Source organism: Thermobia domestica, chromosome 3 (genome assembly GCF_964235325.1).
Source record: "Thermobia domestica chromosome 3, izTheDome1.hap1.1, whole genome shotgun sequence".
Taxonomy (NCBI): Eukaryota; Metazoa; Arthropoda; class Insecta; order Zygentoma; family Lepismatidae; genus Thermobia; species Thermobia domestica.
Window position 1 is genome coordinate 87,133,088 of NC_137456.1, and position 27,041 is coordinate 87,160,128.

The 27,041-nt window shown below is 34.5% G+C and overlaps 1 protein-coding gene across 5 annotated transcripts in view; it reads right to left on the bottom strand.

Moving 5' to 3' along the window:
- Window positions 1–587: 587 nt before the first annotated feature.
- The window catches only part of LOC145680579 (uncharacterized), a 43,432-nt gene continuing 16,978 nt past the window's right edge, over window positions 588–27,041 (bottom strand). For all 5 annotated transcript variants that reach the window (XM_081751225.1, XM_081751227.1, XM_081751224.1 and 2 more), the window contains 6 exons: window positions 24,687–24,859; window positions 23,119–23,229; window positions 13,141–13,202; window positions 11,512–11,571; window positions 5,014–5,253; window positions 588–2,064 (listed from right to left, as the gene is read on the bottom strand). In XM_081751225.1, coding sequence (XP_081607351.1) covers window positions 1,319–2,064; window positions 5,014–5,253; window positions 11,512–11,571; window positions 13,141–13,202; window positions 23,119–23,229; window positions 24,687–24,859 — 1,392 coding nt within the window. In that variant the 3' untranslated portion in view covers window positions 588–1,318. The remainder of the gene's footprint in view (window positions 2,065–5,013; window positions 5,254–11,511; window positions 11,572–13,140; window positions 13,203–23,118; window positions 23,230–24,686; window positions 24,860–27,041) is intronic.

Below are 27,041 nucleotides of genomic sequence, written 5' to 3' on the forward strand. Positions count from 1 at the left end.
CTATGAGATTTTGCAGCTGATTGTGAAAATTGAACTTAGAGCCTGTCTATTCTACCTGTGCCCTCGGAAACTGCGAACTATACTTCGGCCACACCCCCGCCTACCCTGGCACATGAAACCCTCCCTTTGTGTAGGAAAAAGTGAATGACCTCTCCTGTTGCCAATTTGTCATTCAGTCATTTGGTCTTTACGAGTGAAGATCATAGGCTACTTAGAATAGCTACCAGGACAGAGAACAGAGAAGTCCGTAAAATATTGTGACAACGCTTGCGCATCCAACAATTGAAAGATCTCGGCCGCAGCAACTCGTTCCTCCTCTTTTCGAGAGAAGTACGGGAGAACACATATCGACAGCAGCGCCAGCAAGGGCACAGTTAAATGGAAAGGCTCTAGCTACTTCACTTATGCACTCAGAAGAAAAGGCAAAGCCTATAAAGTTTTATTTGTGTGTGTGTGTTTACGTGTAAGGCGAAATTCTTTACAAAGAATTGTAAATTTGAAAGACTCATATTCCTTCCAAGAGCACGCTGAGTTCGCCATGTTCTATCGCTAATATAAGGATTTTTTCAAAATATGAATTAAAGACATTTTACTATGTGCATTTTTTTTAATACTTCAGTTTTACACTCAAAAATATCCAGCTTGAACAATATTATCACAGTAAAGTACTTACTGTTACTCAAAATACCCAAAAACTATTTTTGGATAAATTAAATTGTTCTTATTCTCTATGAGCAATTAAAGCCAAATACATAGAAAACTAGAATATACAATGGATTCTACATATTAACTTACATTGAACTTTTTCTTTTTAAAAAGGATGACAACATTAATCCTATTTAGTTCATTAAAATCACTGAAGTATGGTTAAGAAATCATAATTACTTTGGTTGTTCTATAACAAAAAAAAATATTTTTTTTTTTTAATATTCTGCCAAGGTAATCAACTCTTTTGTGCTCGTGTTCGGACACTCCTGTACTTTACAAGCAAAGTATAATAAATACTGCCGCATTAAGTTATTTTAATCAATTACAAAAATAAATACAAACTCAAAACAATAAAATACATGATCACAGAACAAACATTAGTTACTCTTTAAATATTTAGAATTATCCTAGTGTTTATTGTAGCCGGTAGAAAACTTCACTTGGATGCTAAGTTTAAATGCTTTCATGATAACTTGTTGCTATGGTAATTCACACAAAAATATGGAATGTAGTATGGATTTTTTTTTTTTTTTTAATGAATTGAACAATGATGTCAGGATGGAAAACAACTGTACAAATGAATGGTGTGCTATGAACATAATGCAGACACCTAATGCTTAGCGTTAGATTGATTGTATGCGCCACCACCATAGCCATTTACCATTGGCTGCTGATATTGTCCGTACATATTGTTAGACAAATTCTGATATGATTTATTTCCCATATTTTGAGGCAAACCATTGGGAAGTTGAGAAAATTTACTTTGGCTCGAATTAAGGGACTGCGAGAACTTATTCTGAGATGAATTTGAAAAATTACCTTGACCATCATAAAATTTATTTGATGGTGTCCCTAAAAGAGACGGTCTTCCTAGCAAAGAGCCATCACCCAACAAGGAAGGCAACGAGCCCTTATTACTTTGGTTTCCGGAATTCATTAATGGTGGAGGTGCTGTAAAGGAGTTGCGGTTGCCACCACTGTCACCTTGACTGTTGTTTTGACCGAATCCTTTATTTCCTCCTCCAAATGAGGAACCTTGATTGTAACTTCTAGATACACCTGATGATAAAGATGAGCCCATCAAAGGTGGTGGACCCTGAGACGACTGTCCCATCAAAGAACCTTGTCTGGAATTCCCGGTCCCTGAAGGCTGGAACCCACCAGAACGACCTCCTGATACTGAAGTTGTGCCACTTGCTTTACCACCCCAACGAGAACCACTGGCTGACCTTCCACCACCAGCCTCTCGACTTCTATCTCTGCTCTGGTCCCAGCCTCTGCCACCACCACGTCGGTCTCTGTCACCACCTCGGCCACCTCGATCATTGAATGATGGTCGGTTCCATCGATTGCGACCTGAAAACACAGTACTCTCATAATATAGTCAAAATAAATGTTCACGCAAGATCTAAAGCGAAGCGAATCGAATCGAATCAACTTTTCAACACTAAAGGCGAGAACCAATATTTAGACATGAGAACTAGAAAAGGAATTAGGACCACTTCGTAATTAGTTGTCAAAAAATTTACTTAAATTTTCTGACACTTTCCATATTTATTTAGCCAAAAGGCTATACAGAAATTTGAAACAACAAATAGCCAATGAAATCAATTTCATTTCAAAATTTGTTAGTTTTCTACTATCCACTGTCTCTTCTAATTTTAAATTTCATGTTACCCAGTAATCTACACGTATTTATGTTACTATGAATAACTAAAATAATACTTTTTCAAGACCTACGTTATTTCATGAAATAAAAATACTTGTAACTCAATTTATTATATCCCAGGGTGAACATTCGGTAGAAAAAAGTGTAAAAGCTCTTTCCGGCCAGATATCCAGAGTGAAATTTTTCCTCATTCACATCTGGCAAATGCCAGGATTGTACGTAACAATGGTCCCAAGATCCCAATTCTCCCGGTAGTGATATCGCCGAGGGTTTAGACAAGCCAGTAATATCCACAAATGTAACTTCTAATCTCAATTTAGTATATTTTAATAGTAGAAAATTATAATGAACACTTATTTCACTCCTTGGAGGTTTTACGGCACGAACTTAATTTTTTATACGAAGTCTTCTAGAAAAGTCTGCAAACTACTAAGTATTTACCGCCGATGACAAAATTATTCGAAGGAATACACTTCTGTATGTTTAACTTATCTTCGATGGTCTAAGCCTATTCATTTTTTTTTTTTTTCTTTTTTTCTTTCTTCATCTCCTTCAGAGCAGTTTGAAGGAATACCTCAGAAATAGCTGTAGTAATAGTTGCGTCAACAGCTACTACAGGCAACGTAAATCGCTCAACACACACCTTATTTATCATGTGTGGAAACAGTCATTATTTAGGTGAGTACGGACAATGAATAATTTATTCCAAATTTTTATTGAAAAAATCAAGTTTGGTGTGCTCGGTGGGAACTGGCATGTGGTGTGAAGAATGATTCTACGATCTGCGTTTTCTTTACGCAATTCATGTCACATGCCGATCTCCACGTCTTCCACGCACGGTATCAACATTACTGGTAAGAACATACGCGGATGAATGACCTTCAAGGAATTAATCACAGAAATGTACAGCCGAAATTCGAATGGAATTCGAAAAAATAAATTGTACAGTCCTATTGGATGGTGCTTTATTCCGAGTAGTCAAATGAAACACTTCAATACATCCTTTCAGTGTAAACTACATTTGAAATCATCATAAAGCATCATTATCCGAAAGTTTTCACAAGAAATGTTAATTTCTCACACGAAACCTTCAAATTGTGCAAAATGAACGAATCTGCTTAAAGGTAATTTCAACACAGAAAGACACATTTTTCCAAATTTTATAAAAGCGCAACATTAACGCCACTGTAAGTAGTAGTTTGCAGAAACTTTTCCAGTTGGTCTCGAACACAGTTCAAATACTTGTAAATTCAAACATATGGCAGGATTTGCAAAAAGTTCTCTCTCTCTCTTCAATAATTTGCTATATTCATTCAGATTACATGTGGATAGAAACAGGCTTGTTTTACTTCAACGTCCTTACGCAACAGCGAGGTTATGAGGGACGAAACCTACAGCTTAAAGTGGTGGATTTGAACCTCGATCTGGTTTGTATCTGAAATTTTCTTTCACCTGGATTAGAACCCATGATCCCTTGATCACAAAGGCGCAAGGTCCACCGACTTAACCACGGAGGGGACTTTACAGAAATACATTGTACTGATTTTGCATACTTGTGAATACTTTCAGAGTCACTTCACGACGAAGATACACTAAATAAATGGACAATTTTAACTAGAGTATGGAAGATGTAATTTAGTACAAGTTAATTCACCGAGCTAGAAATATCAGACTTAATTTGCATACCAATAAGAGAAATGAATAGAAGATATGAATCATTTAAGTTCACTCTGCACACTCAAGAAAATACCTGAAATACGCCACTAGTCTCGTTAATAGCTTCAAATCCTACCACCTACAACTTGAAGTTATTTGTACAATGAGAAACTAGTATGATTCTCCTGAAGAACTTATCTTTCATGAAACTAAGCTGATATTTGCTTCTCAAGACATTATTAGCAGGACCGAAAGTTCCAAGTTCTGTCGAAATAATACAAATTATCCTCTTATTAAAACAATACAGAGAACTACTTCAAAATCTTCTTGTACAGGGTACAAATTTTATGTATGTTTATAGTATAAATGAAATTACGTAATCTTCTGGAAATAATATTTAAATATGACCTTTTGCAATTACCATGTGTGTATTAGCTTTTCTCATTCTGCAATTTTATATTTAAGGGTTCAGTTGATTGTCATTCCTAGCAAATAAAGAATTTCCTTCAAAAACAGGCAAGAAGCAAACTTAATGATATTTTAAGAATATAAGTCAGTCCTGAGACTTAGGCATTATGAATACCTAAAGTTTTGGACATATTTACAGCTGAAAAATATGTTCTGCTAATGTTATGATGCATATAAGGCGTTCTCGGTAGTATCAACAGAGACTAGTTTTGGGGCGAAATCCACACAATTCATGCACATGTCAAGTATGGTTGCTGCCACGTATCACTGGGTACATAAAAAGCCTATGTTGAGCTCGCAGTTCTTACTCACATATACTGACTGCTAACATGATTCATTACAGGTGTACACGAAAAATATTTGGTAGTACTTAACAAGTTCTACTATCCTATCTGCCTCTTGTTTCTTTTAGAAAAACGTCAAATTGCGCATAGTTTACTGGAAATTATTTCAAACCACGAACCTTTCATCTGCCTATCTCACACTAAAAAAAATCAGTTTACCATACTTACTTCTTCCTCCAAATGTGGATTTAGCCATATCTGCCATTTCATACAGCTTAGGGTTTACTACTTGATTGGCTTCTTGAAGTACTGCTATTAATTCTGAGGCCTGCTTCATATTGTTGGGGGTAAAAAATGCATATGCTGTACCTCTTTGATCACAACGCCCAGTTCTTCCAATACGATGGATATAATCTTCTGAGCACGATGGATAATCGTAATTTATTACAAACTTTACATCCTCCACATCTAAAAATAATGGACGAAATTATTGATATAACGAATGACACTTTCAAGCCACTTCACACAGTTTTTTTTCTCCTCTCATCATTTGATTACAGAAACTCTCTTTATACAGGAAAATCGCAAACAGGGAGCTCTACACTTATAACCTAGGATCAAATCGCTAGTTTAAAATATTCCGATCTGACATTTTTGAAATACGTGCAGAAGCTTAATTCAAAAAGGTTCTTCCAGCTTCTAATATTTTCAATCGTTATTACGACGTACTAATAATTTCATACATTCTAAGACCACTTCTTTTTTTTCTCCCTTCAATTTCAGTCCCCATGCAATGATTATACAAAAATGTTAGATCGGAATTTAAGTATTATCTTATAGAAAAAATATTTTTCTCTAAGTTTTTTGATACTTCAGCCATGCTTTACTGTTTTATACATTCCGAACATAATGTACAAATACTGTACCTTACACGTTTAAAGTATCAAATTTGAAAGCATACAAGTAGTCCAGATGATAATTAGGTGCTATACATCAATGTAAAAGTTATTTTAGAGCTTTTACAGAACTTTTGTAATATTGAAGTGCGCAATCCCCCAAATAACTACGGATCACACGTTATTTCCCAATTCTTTCCATGCAGCAACAGCAGTATGACTTTCCGTAAAAATTGGAACTACGCTACTAGTTCTAACAACAGTATGTTCAGTAAGTTACAATTACTATATTAAGGAATTCTGAAGTGTCAGTAAATGTCAGGGCATATCGATCATATGTAAAAAATACACACATACTTTCTTAATATGGGAAGTACTTTTAATACATGAGCGCCAATTTTGTCGTTATTAACTTATTGTGAGACTAAAAGTAAAGAATACTCTGCGTAATTACTATGCCAAAGAATCTTACACTATATTTAAAAACAGGAATGCAAATAAGCGACAAAATTTTACTAGCCCAAGAAAAAAGCTACTGGCCCACAATCCCAGAGTAGATATCACTTACTGATCTTCGGTATGATATTAAATACTCGCTACACCGATGAACCACTCGCCCTATCCCTGATTTTAGAAATATACTAGAAACTCGTATAATATTTCACTTGAAAATTGGGAAACATACCTTGCAGTCTGCTTGTCGCTTTTATTGACAATTCTAAGTATTCCAAACTAGCATGATAATGTCCTGAGATTGTGGATGTGAACAAACTCAAAACTGGACTTCTTATAAAATTTCTCTTGTTAGTATCTCTGAAATCCTAAGTTGGCAGTATCTTGTGTTCAAGAACTTGCAATAATTAAGCAACCCATCGAATCCACTGAGCTGCAGGCAAATTGTCAATTACGGACTACAGAATTAGTGATAGCGAAATTACCGAATATCGCCAAAATTACTGTAAATTAATTGGCAATACGAAATAGTTGTCTTGATACAAAACTAGTATGTTACCTCGGTGAAAAGTGCATATTTATATTAGTTACAAGTTAAACTGAGAGGAGAAAATAATTCCTTTTAAACTACATGTAACTGATGGATTACATACAAATAAGGCTTATGAATGTATTTCAAGTCGAAAATACTACGTTTTTCCCATAATAGAATGTGAAGTGACTTGCAATTTCTAGAAAAATCATGCTTTAAAAGCTTGCCTACATTTCTCAAAATACTGCTTTAACTTATGTATATAAAATTATATAATACGAAAAAAATCAGGAAATATAGACCTGTAGTATTTACCTGTGTACTTATTACTATGGCACGAAAAGATGTGGTCACGTCCTCCTTTATCCTTACACCCAGTGGAAAAAAAAGACATTAGAAGCAGCACTAGGAAAGGTGCATGCCTCCAGCCCAACTTCGCCTCAGCGTATTGCAATAGGTCTCTTCACTATCTCTGGCTCTGCTATCTTTACAGGAACTTGGGAGGGCAAACCTGATTTCCGAAAGGTACCCATAGATACGGTTAAATGTGCTCAACTACTTATTTCCTTTTAACACCGAAAATTACCCAATTGTAGTAAGCTGATTGAATAAATGGTAGGAGCACATGCAGGCTAGAACTGGGTACTAATTGGGCGCTCAATGATATTAACACAAAGTGCAGTGTTCTTTCTTGAGGAGTGCTCTTACTTTAAACCTCTAATTTAATATTTCACAATACTAATAATGAATTTAATATCAGATATGAAATGCTGTATTTGAAGTAAATTTTTTTCACCTGTTTTCTCAAAAATAATTCGTAGGAATGACTGTTACCTCAGCACATTTGTCATTTAGTTTTCAAGATGATTCATTTTGTTCAGACTGTATTACTTCAAGAATTATTATTGTTAATAGATTTCACGAAACCTGTTGGTGAAAAAACAATCTGAATATGGGGAGGTGTTGAGACTAATAGTGAACAGTTAACTGAATAACTAGCTTAAATGCTAATCACAAGAGGTTTCTCAAGCGTAGAGCAGTGCACTTTCTACTTTTGGAAAATACTTTCTTGAGCCTAATTATCTTTAACCAGAGACCCAAATTATCACATGCGTTTATGGCCTGGGGATTGTACTGTTGAGCACACTGGGACAGCAGGACGAGTCGCACACGTGAACTAACATCGGTCTCCTGGCTCTCATTGGTCTATGCCCTGAGGAGCCATCAGATCAGAGGCACAGCCAGACGTAAAATGCAACAATGCAGCTATTTTTAATGCATTATCTCGCATGTGCCTCTGAAAAAGAAAAGAACCAGACTGATTAATAGACAAACATATAAAAGATGCCCATCTTACACACTACAATGTATAATACACTTATAAATACACTGCACACAATTTCATCTCCCCAAATGACTAAATGGAGGGTAGATTCCACTGCTGTTTCAAATACCAGAAAATAACCTTTTTCACTCATTATTAAAACACCATATCCATTCAACAATAGACCAGTTTGGAATTACGTTCACATACTAAGTAAACTTCAAATTCTTACCGGATAGGAAGATCGCGACTATTCAACAATGATCTCATTGGTTAACTTCACAGAATGAACTGATTATGTTACATTACCACGTTTGTTCAACTCAAATACTACTCCCTCTGCACACACTAATCGAATCAAAAGGGGAAAAATTCTATTGTCATTAGTATACGTATTTTAAAAAAAAAAAAATAAAGAAAAATAAACTTAAATATCTTAAGATATTTTCTATAATATATTTCAATACCATTGACTGGAGAGCATAACTTAATAACAACAGCCTGGTATTAACGAACTATATTATGTTCTTGACACTACATAGATTTCCTAGTAGCAACATATTTATTTATTTTCAGGTATTTGAATATGGAGAACAGATTTTTTCACTGCAAGGACAACTACATCTACCAATCCAAAATACACACAGATATACAGTGGGAATTTGCCCTCAAAGTTAAAATTTGTGGAGATTTATAGAACTGTACTTAGCATTAGTATAAATGTTCCCAAAATACATATGCACAGGATATATTCTACATACTGTCAGCAGACTTTCAACGAACATGATGATGATGATTAACTAATGAGACACTGTATCCACAACTAGTTTTACTTGAATACTCAACTAGTTCACTGATCACCCTTTCCTTTATTCCAGTTTTTATGAAACATGCGCGTTACATAGTTTGCTTACTTAAGGGTTGCTAGATAACGTTCCTTTCATATTACATAAACTGGAAAGTTATTACATGTAATACCTGGAACTACTGAATCAATTTCAATGGATCTTTCAATGTTTTCATGGGAGTTAAAGATATAAAGATTATTATAGTGTTTCAATTCTACAGAGCTGAGCAACAATACAAAACGTGGAAAGCAATGTGTGAGAAAAGCTAAGTAATTACTTGGTTTCTTAATGATTTTCCAGAAATGCGACAATGTAAAGTTTACGGACGAGAAAAATTTATTTAGGTAGATTTAGCCAGGAAAAGCCATTTTAGGGTTAACTTCGGAACAAATTTAATTCGCATCCACGAATTCCCTGAACAGACGATTGTTATAGTTTCACATATTTGCCTCTAATCTTATCTGTTGAGAAGCGAAGATGGGCACTTCAAGCTAGTACATATCCACAGTAGGAAGGGAATCTTGAACGGATTACCACTTTTGGACATCCCACAATACTAGAAACAATCACATTCATTAACGGATATGCCTCGTATTAACTTACTAAATGAACCGGCGAATTCTATTTTCACATTTTACATATTTTACAAATTTTCTCGATTTTCTTTTTTACTTCATCTTAAATATGGCAAAAAGCTATGTATGCAACATTCCATCTGGATAGCGGCAACTGACGAATGAAGGACTGCAAAAACTATACCAAACTTACCTCCTGAAACAAGTTTCAATATAGGTAGTGTAGTTATGGACACGCTCGATATGAAAATTTAATTATATATACGGCATTTCAGCTTACATTATTTTCTCGCATCATTTGTTCTTAATAGAAGATTGTTAACCTAAATGAACACTGAACAAAAGTGGGAACTGAGTATGATGTTAGGCATTAGAAAATTATAAGGAAAGATAGATACTATAAACAAGTAGCAGAATGAGAAACACACAAAATACTTCACAGAATGTGTTGCAAGAGCCTTGCCAGGGGATTAATACTGTTATGCATATTATATTCATCGATAATCTGAAGCGTGGAAGCTAATTATCCACTGGAAAGACCCTTTATTACCAAACTTCAAGGATTCTATTTAATATGTAGTTTCAAAAGAAATATAAGTACTTGCAATTAATTAAAAAGTACATATTTAAATATATGCACACAATCACATTACTAGAATTTTAAAATATAGAACTGAGTGACAAAATAGTAGCACTTGAAAACTTTTATTCCAGCAACGATTTCTAAAATTGAACTAATTCCTTCAATGCATTAGAGCCATCAGGCAAACTAATCGTAATTAGTTATTCAATCTTAATCAACAGTCACAATTAGTACTATTTATACCGTTACGAAGAATATTTAACTGTCATTAAGTCCGAGGCAGAACCACAATTCAACCAAACTGGTTGTTAAGTACAAGTTATTCAATTTTTAAAATTTAACTTGTACTTTTCCTAAATATTCTCGTAATTAAATCGGTTCTCCCGCCCCCTGCCCCAAAAAAAAAGAACTGCAGACTTGAGGTAATCATATAAAATATGATGTGATACCTAGTAATAACCTATTCGCGAAGTTACTAATTCTTGTCATTGGAAATTAGAAATTTTTACATACAAATTAACTGAATGGACGCTATTTCACGCCATATAAACACAAAATACAGGCAAGAAAACTACACAGTAGAACTAATTCCTCACGGTAGATGAAAAACTTGCTACTTTTTCGCCACTCATTTTTGTAAGGACTTTTTTTTTTTTTTTTTAATCTGATGGATACAATAATTTAAGACTGACATTTAAAAGGAATATGAATAACAGCTATCTCAAGAATTTTAAAAAAAAACTTTCCACCTGTGGAACAATGTTGCAAAATGAAAGGTCTGATTCAACATCTGCTGACAGCCTTAATTCAATGAACTTACAAGTTGAGACCAGATCGAAATCCTGTGCATTTTAGCGTTGTCTTCGCTTGCGTTGTATTTTATGCTTGACACCACTGCATATATGTACATGTATAGTCCTCACATATGAAATCTTACGTGCAGTGATTTGTCTACCAAAATAGTGGTTACCCCTCCATTTCGCTGCATGTTACGTGACAACACATTTTATGACCGAAGCTTCTGAATTGTCGATGCCTTTAACACTAGCAGACACTATGTTCTTCCTAGATGTGAAATATTACGTCGAAATAATGTTTCGCATATTAGTAAACCGATTTTTTTTTTCTGCAGAGGTGTTACATGTACTCATCAGGAGAACTGCAAGCCTGTCTGGAACGTCTACTAGTGTTAACATTCAACTTTACATGCAGCTGCTGAGAATACGCCACGGGGAGACAATTTGATTTCTCGAATTCCTGGGCATCTGTTTCTTTTTTGATCAACCAGTCTGGAACCTGATTTCTAAGGCCACCACCTTACAACTATTCACGCAGATTTCACCAGTCAGTATTTATCACCCCATTCCTCTAATACCTACGAAACACTATCATCCTCTAATTCCTCAATAGTAATACATATTTCTACCCCAGAGTTCTTCGAGTTTTGCATGTTTCGAGCTACAGCTGCCATTAGTCGGTACATGAATCTACTATATAATTGTTTTAGATACTTACCTAAACCTCTAGCTGCAACGTCTGTTGCTACAAGAATAGGTGCTTTTCCAACTCGGAATTCTGAAAGTAAAATAAGCATCCGTTAACTGTATGAATGTATTCAGATGTATATAAATAAGAGCACATACTAAGTCTTCGATCAGATCATCATTTAAATAAAAAGATATACAACATAAGTTTCTTCAGTTTCAGTAGTTGGTAAATAGCCTAAGTCTGCAATCCATTAAACTGACTTCATTGAGACCATGGTAATTCAACTAATAATTTTAATAATGCAGGGAAGGGGTGCTCTTATATACGAATAGAGTATGGGAGGTTAATGATCCAACCCGCTTGCTCAGAACAAGGTTATCTACTGTCACTTTTTCCACTATTTTCTTGTACATTAAAACCTAAGCTCACCTCCATTTTCCTGAATTTTAGTGAATAAAACTATATCAAAAATACAGAAAGTAAGCCAGGTAGTATCTACAAAACGCTATTAAGAGCTGTTTTTAATCCCATTCTGATAGACTAGAAATTCGAGTGTAGTTTCTGACGTTATTCAAATTCATGCACTATACGAAAGATCAAGAAACCAACTATTGGTTCATGTAATGGCATTTTACACATCCTGCCTTATTTTCTACATTTTTCACGCTCTTCGTTGTTCTATGGTTGGTAATAGTACAAATGGGAACATTGGATAATTTGTGGTCAAACATTTAAAATTAATGGGTGCTCGAATATTTGGAACCCAATTTGCCAGATGGCAACTTTCCACTTACGTCAGACGTATGGCAATTTTCGAGATATTAAACTTAATGCGTTATACCTTTGGTTTGTCGTAATTCTTGCCTGTCACCGTACACAACATTAGCCTAAACCAATTTTGAAACTTGGGGTGTGTGTCAATTCTTGAACGCCTTTTTTTTTTTAAACCCTTACAAAAAAAATAAGGGAGTATAACAGCAACTTTCAATTAACAACGATGGCACTCACCAGAATTTATCTTCAAATAGTAAATTTACGTAATGAAACTATTTCGAGTGTGCAGAAGTGTATCACAGGTCTTAAAATCCATTGCAAAAACTACTCATCGTAAATATTCTGCCCTTACTGGGAGGAAATTTGCAGCAATTAAGACTCCGTGCATCAGTCTCCAGCTAACGGTTAAACCTTTTTATCTTCACATCAGACTTTTCTGTTTTGATACCATGCATCAGCTGTAGCCTTTTTTGCACCCTTCCTCTAAATGCTCGCACCACATTCTCCAGCATACATTATACTAATTAAGAGAAAATGAAATGGTTTCACGTCCCACGATTATGCTCGCTAAGCTAAAGGGGACTGATGAGAAATTAATGAAAATGAAGAAAGTGGGAGGAAACGGAAGAGCCCCGAGAAAACACACACGGTGTGTCCACCACAAAGCTCACTTGGCACGAGCTGGGATGGAACCATGGACCCCATGCACTAGAGGTGAACGCTCTACCACTAAGCCACGCGGCCCCCTAATTAAAAGAAAATACATGAATTTAGCGATTCAAAGAAATAAATTAAGATCGTCAATAACCTCTACCGTGTCAGGGATGACATGTTAGTACTAATTCAACTACGATTTGCAAGATTATATACTAAAATTCTTACCATTAAGCACCCAATCTCTCTCTGGTTGAGATTTATCACCATGGATACTCATTGCAGACCATCTGAAAAAAATTAAAAATTTTGAAAAATGTAACAATTTTATATAATTATCCATTACTTATTAGGACTAAACCATAAACTTATCGACTGGAAATTCTATACGATGAATCTGTTGTATAATTCATATGATATTTTGAAAGTGCAAGAACAGTTCTCGATGCGCCTGTAGAGATATGAATTAGTTTGTAGTGGAACCAAAGATAAGAATGCTGAAGATTCTGTATTCATTGTGGAGGAATCCACTCGAAAATTCCAGACTTCTTGTGGGGCCTGGTGTGATTCAATCTTGATTGATTGGTCGATTTGGAGTTTAGTGTTCCACTCGGCATAGGCTACATGAGACGTAGAGCTACAGCTTAACATGGGATCCGAACCACATGAGCTGACTGGTAATAGGTATGTCTTGCCAGCAGCGAGGCTGTATGACAAGACCCATATTAAGTGGAAAACGAACCACTGTTTTATTCAGCGAAGACAAGGCTGCAATTTACATATGGAAATTATACTTTAAAAAAAGATCATATCAGCTACAAAAATTGTCCAGGATTCTATCGTCATACCTACTACCTCTGTCACCGAAACTTCGCAAATTTATAGCATAGAACGTTTAATATTTCTGATGGCACGCTGACAAAAACCCCTTTAAGAAAGTCTCGAACTTATGGATCGTGATATGCATATGGTACTATTGGGAAGCCTGCTTCATCCTGAAGCAAAATATGGATACTCAATTGATGTACTACCATGAGCAAAATAAATGACGCGTCTCTTTATTGTGAAGTTTTTTGAAAATATCTCTGTTTTCTTTATATGTTCGAAATTTCGGAAGGTTTCCCCAGCAGGACAGGTTAATAACAAACCCGTTTTTAATATTTGTGTTAGATATTAGCTTAAAATAAATAAATTAGAAGCAAAAAACATTAAATCGACAGAAATCTCGAGAATTACCAACTCTGCTAAAGTGGGAAATTTTCAAGAACGCGAGGGAATTCTGCAGTTCAACACGAAGCAGCGACATCTATGTCCCAGAGAAATGTGGATAAAATCTACAAACGAAACTTTTAACGAAATATTTCTAATATGTCTTATTTCGTGCATTATCTGCAAACTCCAAATAGGGCTATATGAATATATGCAAAGTACTAACGTAAAGATAGAGCAAAAAGTGGAAATTGTCTATGGAAAAGGACGAATTGGTAGCGCGACCGTAATGAAAAATCGTCTTTACCTTAGAACAGGGTTAGTTCACGTAAGGAAGCAAATAGCTCAGTTGGTTAAAGCAACTAGTCTGTATGCCGAAGGTAGCGGGTTCGAATCCAGATGGAAGTGACGTTGTCGTTTTTATTATTATGGTTATTTTATTTATTTTTTATGTGGGAAAGAATCAAATTGTAACATATGTGTAAAAGTCATGACGATACCAAAAAAAGAAAAAATGTCGTTGTCGCACTTGCATTAGCATCCCTAATTTTGTTTACAAAAAGGTTAGTAATTATTTCCCCTGTGCTCACTGCTCACTATACGTAATGCTCGCTGGCGCGTTGTTTCCCAGTAAATGTTAATCCTAATTTGGAGAATTTTATAAAGTTTCACAATATTTCTCACTAGATAGTCTTCTATCTACTTGTTTGGATATTTTGATAACAGATTTCCCTATTAAATGTTTAAGTTTCCCTAGATGTTTAATTACGGAAAAGTTTTACAATGTATTTGTATTAAATTGAAATTGTTTTGAATTTACCACATGAGATAAGTAGCTCGAAGGAGGAAAACTCAAGTAATTGATATTCTACGTAAAAGCTACCTATTGTAGAATGATGATACTTCTTGCCATCAGCACATAATCTTCACGTTAGAGAGTCAGACAGAAAAAAATTCTGGTTTTTCCTCCCTATGACCACCCATCTTAAACCTCTACATTCCATTGTTCGTCTCACAAAATTTCGGTGCTCCAAAAACATTCATATAATAATAATAATAATAATAATAATAATAATAATAATAATAATAATAATAATAATAATAATAATAATAATAATAATAATAATCCTGAATATGCCATCCTTACATAATGTAAGGATATCTTAGTTTCTTAGTTTAAATCTTAGATATCTTAGTCTAAAGTGCTTTCTTTAGTAATTATTAGAACAACCATGTAGGAGAGGGTACGGCGTTTTATTTTGCCCCTCTCATTTCAGTACCCTTCCAACAGAAAGTAATTTCTCATAAGCAGGGTAGACAAAATGAATAAGAAATATACTTAAAGCATCCTCTCCCCTTTCATGATTGGAATATCACGTAGCATTTTTTTATTCTACCAAAGATGGCCCTGTGCGGTTAGGGGTAGATAACTAAAGAAATACCTAATATATAGCGCCCCTTGATTATAATATTACCGCTTCTTTATTTGTACGAGGGAGCCCCAACAAGGTGATAAAAAGAATAGGAAAAATGTATATTGAATCCAGTGGCGGATCCAGCACAAACTTCTGGGAGGGAGGGTAGTGAAAGATTCTTTTGATGATGTGAAGCTGTCACAAATTACCACTTTACTAAACTAAACATAATAGTGGGGTGAACTGGAACTCAGTCAGTTTAAATTGATGTAAAAGTTTAATTTTTGGCTTCATATTAAAGTTCTGGTTTCAAATGAAAATTTCAGTCCCAGTGGTCAAGGATCAAATCTCGTGGGGCTCTTCAGTGTAGGCTAATACGGGCTCCTTATGAGAAAAGGCAAAAATATTAAAATGTTTCTAACGTTCGAATTTTTCGTCTATTTTAAAGAATTGTTGGGTTTCGTATTAAAGTGTTGGTTCCAAATGGCAATTTCAGTCCGATGGAGAATGATCAAATCCTGGAGTCGGGGGGGCTCATCAGTATAGTGTGCTACGGCTCCATTATGGGAAAAGGCAAAAATATGAAAATGCTTATAACTTTCGAATTTTTCGTCTATTTTAAAGAAATTATTGGCTTCATATTAAAGTCTTGGCTTCAAATGACAATTTCAGTCCTTGTGGACAATTATCAAATCTCGGAGGGCTCTTTGGTGTAGGGGTTTCGGCTTCTTTATGGGACAAGATTCACGTAATTGATATTGCAAAATTGTTTTGTATACATTAGTGTAAACTTGGACCATTTGGTTAATTTTACCTCTTATATTTTGCAGATTTCAAATTCCAAGCATAGTTACTTCTCAAAGCTAAAAGGCACTTACTAGTTTCATTAAAAGGTTGTCATTTATGAAAAGTTGTCATGGAGTAGACGAACGAACAGGCACCCAAACATTGGTTGAGTCGGACGGTTGAAACTCGTTAAGCTCACTTCTATTATTATTATTATTATTATTATTATTATTATTATTATTATTATTAATATTATTATTATATTAATAATAATAATAATAATAATAATAATAATAATAGAGCATTCATAGGGTCCATGGCTCGACTCCACTTCGCGCCAAGTGAAATTTGAGGTAGACAAATACCGTGTGCATGGGTATGGGTTTTCTTGGAATTTTCCATTTTCCTCCCACTTTCTTCATTTCATTCATCATCATTCTCCCTTAGCGTAGGTGCATAATCGTGCAACGTTAAACTAGATATTCCATTTAATTTTAATTTCAATAATAATAATAAACAATTAATTCAACTGAAAGAACTGTAATTTATGTTGACGGCAATTATCATAAATATGCAACCATTACAAAAACAATGCTTTGAGTAGAAAGATAATCCTTCCCAAGTGTTAACGAATGCGCACGAGGTAAGACATGTCTCGAGAAAGAGACGAGACGCGCTTTGTGACACCCAAAAGAAGACGTAACAAATGTTTTGGACACGAGATAGCTTTTAAAATGTCTCGTCTTGTCTGGAATGTCTCGAAAACAAAAGTCTAAGTTTTAAAATTATTTTTAAAGATCTATTCTCTCAAAAGTAGCTCTCTGCCTTAAAATTAATAACGGCATTTGTGATTTTTAAAAAAAATAAACAATGTCTAAAGTTAATAGTTAACTTTTCGAAAAGAAGCTTCATTAAGGGTGAACCTGAAAGATGTCCACAAACTTCGGGAGATGATTCGTGACATCAAAATGAGACAAATAGCCCTCTTGCAGTTTTCGAGTTCAGCTTCGTTGTCGAGATACAGGGTTGCCAACTGGTCGTGTTTGAGAAACTCACTGGAAATAAATTCAACTCCAAGAATAAGCTACTACAGGTCAGTTGACTTATACCATGCTGCAAGATTAAATATTTATTTATGAAGTCTGTACAAAATTTGCCAGTGTCCTTTCTGAGAACATCGTCGAGAAAAAGTCACCTCCAAGAATAAACTACCCCTCGTAAATTTTTCTAAGAGAAATATCTGATACTGCAATATAGGGTTGTTAATTAAATATTGATTAATGAAAAATAAACAAAATTGTTAAAACCATTTTGGACAAAATAGCTTTTTTCGATTTTCGGCTGTTAGTAAACCACACTTATTTTAGGCGGTAGGAAAAAAATGGGAAAATCTCCTGTAGGAATACTATGTAAACCCTAAGTTTAAAATTTGGTGTAGATACGTTGAACGGTATGGCCTCTAGGCGAGTGCACAGAAAAGTGTACCGAACGGACGGACCGGAAGAACGGGTATCGAAAAATCACATTTCCGGTATGTAGACGCCATGAAGTATGTAAATCCGTTGAAATCTGAATTTGATATAGTATTTTCACAATCACCATATTTTCTTCTCTCTTTTGTCGCTCGAAAAAGAAAAGCCTGAGTTTACCACAAAAAGCTAGGGTGTTTACCAAAAAATATTCAATTACAGGGCCACCGCACTAAACTTTTTCAATTCAATTTCTTAACTGTGTTAGGCCGCAGTTGTTACTGTATTTGGATAATACGAAAAAAAGAATATCGTATTATTCAAATACATCGAATGTCAGATTATCGAATAAAAAACTTCGATTGAAGAAAATCCACACTACAAAACTAACTCACACTTTGAGCACATTTTCATTAGACATATAATAGAGCAATTAATGCAATAATTGTTTATGAAATATGAAAAAATCAAATGAGTCATTTTCGAGAAAGTCGTTCAAAAAGAACACGTCAGAAGTAACCTACCTCTTGTGAATTGTTTCGAACAATGAGTTAAGATATACTTTTGCTTATTAATGAAATATTTATTTGCGAAATTTGAACAAAATCGCCTGTCGTTCGAGAAAATTGTTGGGAAAAACCTTGACACCCAAAATAATCTATCCGTCGTAATTGTTTTTCATAGAAATGACATACTAAAATATAGGGTTATTAATGAAATATTTATTTATGAATTATCAATAAAATTGTCCACGTAAGTTTTGAGAAAATCGTGAGGGAAAAATAACTCCCCGAATAAACTATCTCTTGAGGATTCTTTCAGCGCAAGCGAGTTATTCCATATTATTAGGTTTTTAATGAAATATTTATTTCTGAGTACGAACAAAATTGCTTGATTCATTTTAGAGAAAACCGTGGAGGAAAAACACACCCAAGAGTAAACTACCCCTCGTATATTTTTTTTCAGGACAAACGATTTTTGCCATATTGTTCGGTTATTAACGAAATATGTATTTTTGAAATACGAATAAACTCTTTTGAGTCATTTTTGAGAAAATCACCCAGACAACACACTCCACCAAGAATAAATACCCCTCGCATTTTTTTAAGGACAAACGAGTTATTTATGCCATATTGTTAAGTTATTAATGAAATATTTATTTATGAGATATGAACGAAAACACTTGAGTCCATTTTGAGAAAATCACTGAGAAAAAACTCACCCCTAAGTATAAACTACCCCTTGTAGATTTTTCTCAGATAAATGCCTTATACCACAAAATAGGGTTGCTAATTAAATATTGATTTATAAAAAAAGAAAGAAAACAAGATCGTTAGAGCCAGTTATTAGAAAATATATTTTTTCTATTTTCATCGTACAGGAAACTACCCTTGTTTTGGGAGTAGGAGGGAAATAAAAGAAACTATAGGAAATACTATGAAAATCTTAAACTAAAATTTGGTGCAGATAAGTTGAACGGTTGGCCTCTAGGCGAGTACACAGAAAAGTGTAGCGAACGGACGGACGAACAGATGGACATGTATCAAAAAATAACTTTTTCGGTATTAGGGGCTATAATACGTGTAAATTCGTTGAAATCTCAAATTTGATTTTTTTTTTCGATCACCATACTTTCTTCTCTCATTTGTCACTTCAAAGTAAAAGGAACTCAGAACTACAGATAAGAGACACCTACTTTTACACAGACATTTATTGATTTAAAACTGTTTTAGTTTGTCATTTCACTTCCAATTGAAAGGTTTTACCATGACTAACGGCATACCAATGACGAGACAGAAGTTTTGAGGAAGTAAATGCATTCAGAAGTCTAGACTACATTACGCCTATCAGCCTGTTTTTACTTTTGCAATTGTTGACAGTTGTAATTTCGTCCAAACGCTACATGAAATAATTCTTGGTTGACGTCATTGTGTTACTATTTTAGTATTGTTCTCTTCAGACTTGGTTGAAGTTTTGTCTTAACGGTTATACATTTTTTCTTTCTTATTTCATCGTTACACGTAAGAATAAAATGTTCTGGTGAGTGGATAAATTCGAACCTACAAACATTGAGTTTTCATTCTTCCAACACATTACCAATGGACCAAGCTTTGTCTTCACGTTAACGCACGGTTACAGGGCTTATTACGATTTAAATAAAATGGCTGGCTGTTAGAGTTTCCTGCCCAAATATTTCGATAAAAAATTTTCATTCTTCGTAGATACGTAGAGCAATGTTTAGATACACATTTTAGGATAGTGCATTTTAGTGTATATAATAATTTCATGCCAGATAAAAGCTAGATAAGTTTTGATAAAATGTTTCATATGTAGTTCTCAATAATAGGCTTGCTGTTCGGGGTGAAGTTTCAAGGTTCAGCATTGACTAGCAGTTTTTGCTATTAATATCCCTTCTAACAATATTGGCAGTGGACAAAAGTTAGCCCGTGTTGAAGCTTTTTGCTCCTAATTTAATTATTTTACTTTATTATTTAACGAATATATTGAAAATTGTCAGCAAGCACGTATACAGTAATTTATTTCGGAAGGGGCCCGACTTCAATATTAGGATAAATTATAATAAAATTTTAAAAGTTAATCCCAAAAATTAGGCTAAATTTACAGAAAAGTTGGGATTTCAGAGGGGGTCCGGACCCCCTGTACCCACCCCTAAATGCGTCCTTGTTTGTCAGTAACGTTTCCTCATTTTGAAACCCTCAAAAACTTCGGATATATAAAGGGAAAAGAGTTATTTTCGATAAAATATCACTTCAAGGAGACGCGACAGTTTTATTGCACATGGTGGTATCCAACGTTCACAAGGGCAAGAATTCCTTCCCTTTTATTCTTTTGCTATTGTGCTCTATCGAAAGGTTAGGTTTGTAAAATATTACTCTTACAAACAAGCGTGATTGGCAGATAGTAATACTGAACAGAACTCCACAGAAATGCATGCTGAACTTTCTCTTTCACATTCGTTTATAGCTACTCTTTGGTGATTTGGCCTCAAGGTCAATCGAGTGGTAATTCAGTTCCGTCTCTGTTCTTGAGCCATGTTCGTATTACTTCGAAGAGTTTTGCCAATGAAAAGCATGCCTCGTAATATAACAGACTTCTTTCGCGTAAGAAATCGAAACTCAGTTGGTCACAGCAACTTTTGTTACCTAACCATAACGGCCTAGGGTCGTCTTCAGTAGAATAAAAAATGTTACGTGATATTCCATTCACGAAGGAGGAAAGGTTACTTTAAATATATTTCTTATTCATTTTGTCTACTCTGCTTGTCAGAAATTATATACTTTCTGTTGGGACGGTGCTGAAAAGAGAGGGGGGGAATAAAACTTCGTGCCCCCTCATACATTTTAAATTTTGTTACATGATTGCTCAAATTATTACTAAAGAAAGCACTTAAACCAAGATATCTAAAGTTACATTATGTAAGGGTGGCATATTCAGGAATAATAATAATAATAATAATAATAATAATAATAATAATAATAATAATAATAATAATAATAATAATAATAATAATAATAATAATAATAATAATAATAATAAATGTCTCTGGAGACTCGAAATTATGTGACACGAATCATTACATGTAGAGCTTTAAGATGAGTGGTCATAAAAGAGGAAAAAACAGGGTTTTTCTCTGTCTGACCAACGTAAAGATTATGTGCTGAAGTTAAGAAGCATAATAATTCTACAATAGGTTGCGTTTACGTAGAATATCAGTTACTTCAGTTCTCCTCCTTCGGGCTACTTACCTCATGTGGTAAATTCAAAACAATTTCAATTTAAGACAAATACATGTAAAACTTTTCTGTAATTAAATATATATAGGGGAAATTAAACATTTAATAGGGAAATCTGTTATCAAAGTGTCCAAAAAAGTAGATAGAAGACTATCAAGCGAGAAACATTGGTGAAACTTTATAAAATTCTCCAAATTAGAATTAACATTTACTGGAAAACATTCGTTATGCACCAGTGAGCATGTAGTGAGTAGTGAGCACAGGGGAAATTATTACGAAACTGTTTGCAAACAAAAATTAGAGACACTAATGCAAGTGCGAGAACGGCATTTTTTTTTTTTTTGGTATCGTCATGAGTTTTACACATATGTTACAATTTGATTCTTTCCCACATAAAAAATAAATAAAATAACCACAGTAATAAAAATTACAACGGCACTTCCATGGGATTCGAACCCAATACCTTCGGCATACAGACTAGTTGCTTTAACCAACTGAGCTACTTGTTTTCTTACGTGAACTGAACCTGTTCTACGGTAAAGACGATTTTTCATTACGATTGTGCTAAGAATTCGTCTTTTTCCATAGGTAATTTCCACTATTTGCTCTATCTATACGTTAATACTTAGCATAGATTCATATATTTGGAGTTCGCTGATAATGCATGTAATAAGACACATTAGAAATGTTTCGTTAAAAGTTTCGTTTGTAGATCTAATCCACGTCTCTCTCAATGACATAGATGTCACTGCTTCGTGTTGAACTGCAGAATTCCCTCGCGTTCTTGAAAATTTCCCACTTTAGCAGAGTTGGTAATTCTCGAGATTTCTGTCGATTTAATGTTTTTTGCTTCTAATTTATTTATTTTAAGCTAATATCTAACACAAATATTAAAAACGGGTTTGTTATTAACCTGTCTTGCTGCGGAAACCTTCCGAAATTTCGAACATATAAAGAAAATGGAGATATTTTCAAAAAACTTCAGAATAAAGAGACGCGTCATTTATTTTGCTCATGGTAGTACATGCCGGAATTTAGGATTTTTTTAAAAAAAAATTCAAGAACCTCTGAACCACGAAGGCACCTTTCGTGAAGTACCTGCACCCTGGACTCCGCTATGAGCGCCTAAATAGATTGCCGGAATATCAATTTCTCGAAAACCCCGAATTTTGCATGCGGAAGTCATGTATGGTACCATTCAAAAACTTTTATACATTCTGAAGACTGATTTATCAATTAACCTAATGTAATGTAATTAGGGTGTGACCAACAGCTTCCTAAATGGAAGTCTACAACTTCCTTAAAGACTATTTTAAAGAAAATGTCAACCAACTTTTCATGCCGTTTCTTTGCAGTTCGTTAATAACTGCATGCATTATTCAATAGATATTAGAGAAATTATATACTGACCAACTGAAATATGAGTAGTGTTAAAATATTAAAAGCTCGAACTATGAATCTAATTAAAATGTTAATCTATAAACTAAATTACTTATCTTTATGAATATATAGGCAAATAAATGCGTTTGAAGATACATTATGTTAATAACGAAAACAAAATTCAATACTTACCCATCACGACGGATACACCTAGTGATTTCATCTACTTTCCTCTTTGTTTCTACGAAGATTATAGTTTTGTTGTCTTTCTCTGCGCTTATTTCTTGCAGGAGCTTCAATAACCTGGAGAAAAAAAAGAAAAAAAAAAAGCTGCTAAAACAAACTGTATTTACGGGTGAAAGGATATTTATTAAACTTGAAACAATTTATATATTGAAGTTTCATTCATAACTCGGTTCAATATAGGGTTCCCATTCAAACTGAAAAAACGAACCCTGGTTTTTTCACGATCCGAAGTCTCAGTTTCACGATCGCCAAGTTTATAAAAGTAACCTTTACTGACCGCAAAAAGACAAAAATTGCCTGGTGACACTTTCTTTTTTTCTATTAATTTAAAAATTTTCAAAAATTAACAACGAAATACACGGCTTATTTACGATTGGGTGGGCACCCTGCAATCGCGTTTTACAACTAGAATATTAACTAAAGCTAGCAAAAACTTCAATATACTGTAAACAATAAAAATATCAGCAAATTCGCACGAACTATTTCAAATATAAACATGCCCAAAAATATAATGTATTAGGAACTTATTTGTATAAATTACCTTTGGTAACGTTAAAGATGTCTTTTTGCGGATAGTAAGATGTGCATGCTAATACAATATCATTTCAGTACAGGTTGAACCATGGGTTAAAAGGATTTGACCGAGTGGCAAAAGGAAGCCGTTGTCTGTGCGTGAACATGAGTATACTCTGCGGGAGGTGGCAGTATCCGAATCAACCGTCAGTACTGCCCTTGCAAAGTCGAGGATGTCTAACAAATCAATCTCATTGGTGCAACAGTGGCAGGAAACTCACTGAGCGCGACCGTAGACGTTTGGGGAGATTAGCAATCTCTCAAAGATTCCAAACCCGGCAGAACTGCTGCAAAACCCAATCGTCCAGTCTGAGCGAACCCTGCGGCGAGAATTCCATGCAATAGACATATTCAGTCGTGTTCCCAGGGTACGTTCTAAGCTGACTGACAAACAGAAGAGAAATTGCCTGTTGTAGGCGAGGGAGCACTGCCACTGGATTGGAATAAGGTCATATGAATTGCAACAGAACTAATTTGCAGACGGAATCACTGGTAAACACTTACAAAATTGATACAGATAGTGTATCTTCTTTTTTATCAATGATTTTCTTGTGAATTCTAGTTCTAATACATGTATCATGATCATGTTCCACCTCCAAAAACCGATCTCTAAGATTGCGAATATTGCTGAGTGAGCAACTAAAATATTTTCATCACCATTTCGTTAATGTGTACTCTACCAGCGTTTATAGCTTTTTCCCAATTTCATGCTCCAGATTTCTGGGTACTACTGCTTATCTCCTTACTTTAGCCTCAAGCTGCTTAATTCAAAACTTTTTAGTGCAGAATCATCTCAAAGTTCGTCCAACTTTTTATATAATGCAACACGAGAATACTTTAAGTAGTCTCTTATAATGTATATTTACAAGAAAACATTTAAAAAAATTCCAACCTACTTTAGCTTTCAGGTATGGGTTAATTTACGTTATTCTAGAACTTACTTTGTCTCTTTTTCGTGTTCCTGGCACACGTCAATAATCTGCAAAATGTTATGGTTGGCAGCAAGCGATAGAGAGCCGATGTTAATCTGAATGTAGTCATGAAGAAAATCTTCCGCTAGAGCTCGCACTTCCTTCGGCCATGTGGCAGACCACATCAATGTTTGGCGGTCAGGCTGAAAAAGAAATAAGCAAAAATTAGCAAGCGAATTCTACAAAATGTGACAGGACATTCACTTTAAGATACTCTCTTAACGTGCTCTATCTTTACAATTGTTGTTCGTTTCTCGTTGGCCTCTACTGTGGTGGTTCATGTAAAATCAGAACTTGATGTATTCACTATATAACATCTTAATTGATACCTACGCATGAAAAATGTCTTTCTTCCTACATTTGCTCTATAACTTTTCGTTAACCTCTAAGCCATGACGTAAGTAAACTTTAGGAAACAATACTTGTGACCTCGGAACATTGTATACTTGTACATTAGGTTTCTCAAAAAAACAGGAAATTGAAAAATACATAGAATTTATGATTTGATAATGGTGGAATCCTACCTGAACACGTCTACTTTTCTATTGGTTTTCTTCTCTTCTATATGATGAAGTGTTTTGTGGAAGTATTTTACCTATTGTAATAATTTTACTTTTGTGTATATGTGAAATTGCGACAACTTTTGTACACAATTACCACTAAATATTGCTGTAATGTTACAGAATCAAACCGAAGAACAATTTTTAAAACGATTTCCCACAATCATGTCATGTTAAGCAATAGAGCAATCCCTACCCATATTTTTCACATATCCGAAAAGTTGAGATATCACCTGCTGTAAATGCTATTATAATCTCAACGTTCATTGAAAAACCCTTATGTAATACCGTACTTATTTAAAAACTTTTCCAAAACAAAACCTCTTGAGGAAACCAAAAGCTTTGAAACTTTCTTCCTATTTGCTGGAAATAAGTCGTCATAGCCTGCCATATTATGACCCATCTCAACAGGTTAAAAGACACTCACATAAAGCACGATTAACTTAAAAAAAAAACATCTTGCTCTTAGATGCAAAGGTTCTAAAATTTAAAAACTGAAGGACTGATCTAAAACTTTTTCTTCTTGTAGACCAACTTCTTGCAGATCCCTCTTTTCGAACTGCTGAAAACTACTTTTCAGGCGAATGTGAATGAACTGATGATAATCACGGTTATTTATGAAGATATTACAAAAACGTTGGGAGAAGACTATGTCCGTACATACAATACTTACAAGTATCATATGAACAAACATTTGCTGAAACGTTTCATCAAATACGAAGAAAAAGTTAGAGGTATACAGATGGGCGCAATATAGTTAGAACACAGGAATCCTAGCATATATATATGAATGGGTATAAAAAAAAAAAAAAAAAAAAAAAAAAAAAAAAAAAAAGCAGTGATAGACACTCTTCTGCATTAATTACTTAACGGCATTCAAGTCTGCGCCGTCTGTTGTTCTGTTCATTGATTTATAAGGGAAAGTATTTGTTTTTCTTTTAAATAAACGGAAATTGTAAGGATGCTATTACCATTTTCTTCTGAGTACTTAAACAATCTTTGCTTATAAATGTAATATTACTTAATTCAACACCTTTACCTTGAACTGAGGTAAAAAAGTAACAACAATAGATTGGCATGGGTGTGTTATATTGCAAAGGTCTTATCTGACCCTAAATCCAAAACGAAGTCCATAAACCTTTACTGTCACAACAGAAAACCACACCGGCTCTATCCGAAGCAAATTTGTGATCTTAGCGATCATTCGCAGCAGGAGTTTTATAGGAAGGGTTATGAGCTCACAACCTGTAGCATCAGTTGCTATTGTAGTTCCGAACGATGGGTGATGGTGCCGCCACATTCCCGCCAAGTTCAGTCAAAAAACGAGGACGAACGGGGATGGGACAATGAACAGAAAATTATGCCGTGAAACTAAGCAGCTCTCAATTACTTTAACACTATAGTTGCTAAGAACTACGAAGTGAATAACAAACAGGAATAGTAATGGAGTGTAAATTATGTCGGTACGGTGGAAGGAAAATTGTTAATTTGAAAAAGGTTTATTCTATCACAACTATCTTGTATCTTGTTTTCTTTCTTAATATCGTATATTTTTTTTATTTTCGTTCTACTGCTTTTTTTTTTTTTTTCTCCAAAGCTCCTTCGGCCACAATTTCTCCATCACATTTCAGAAAGCTTGAATATATATTTATTTAGACTTTCCAGTTATTCTGTGCGTATCATTTCAAGTACCCTATAGAAATCAAACCCTATCTTAACATACATATCAACATAGAACTACCCATCAGCGATAAAACAAGAATTT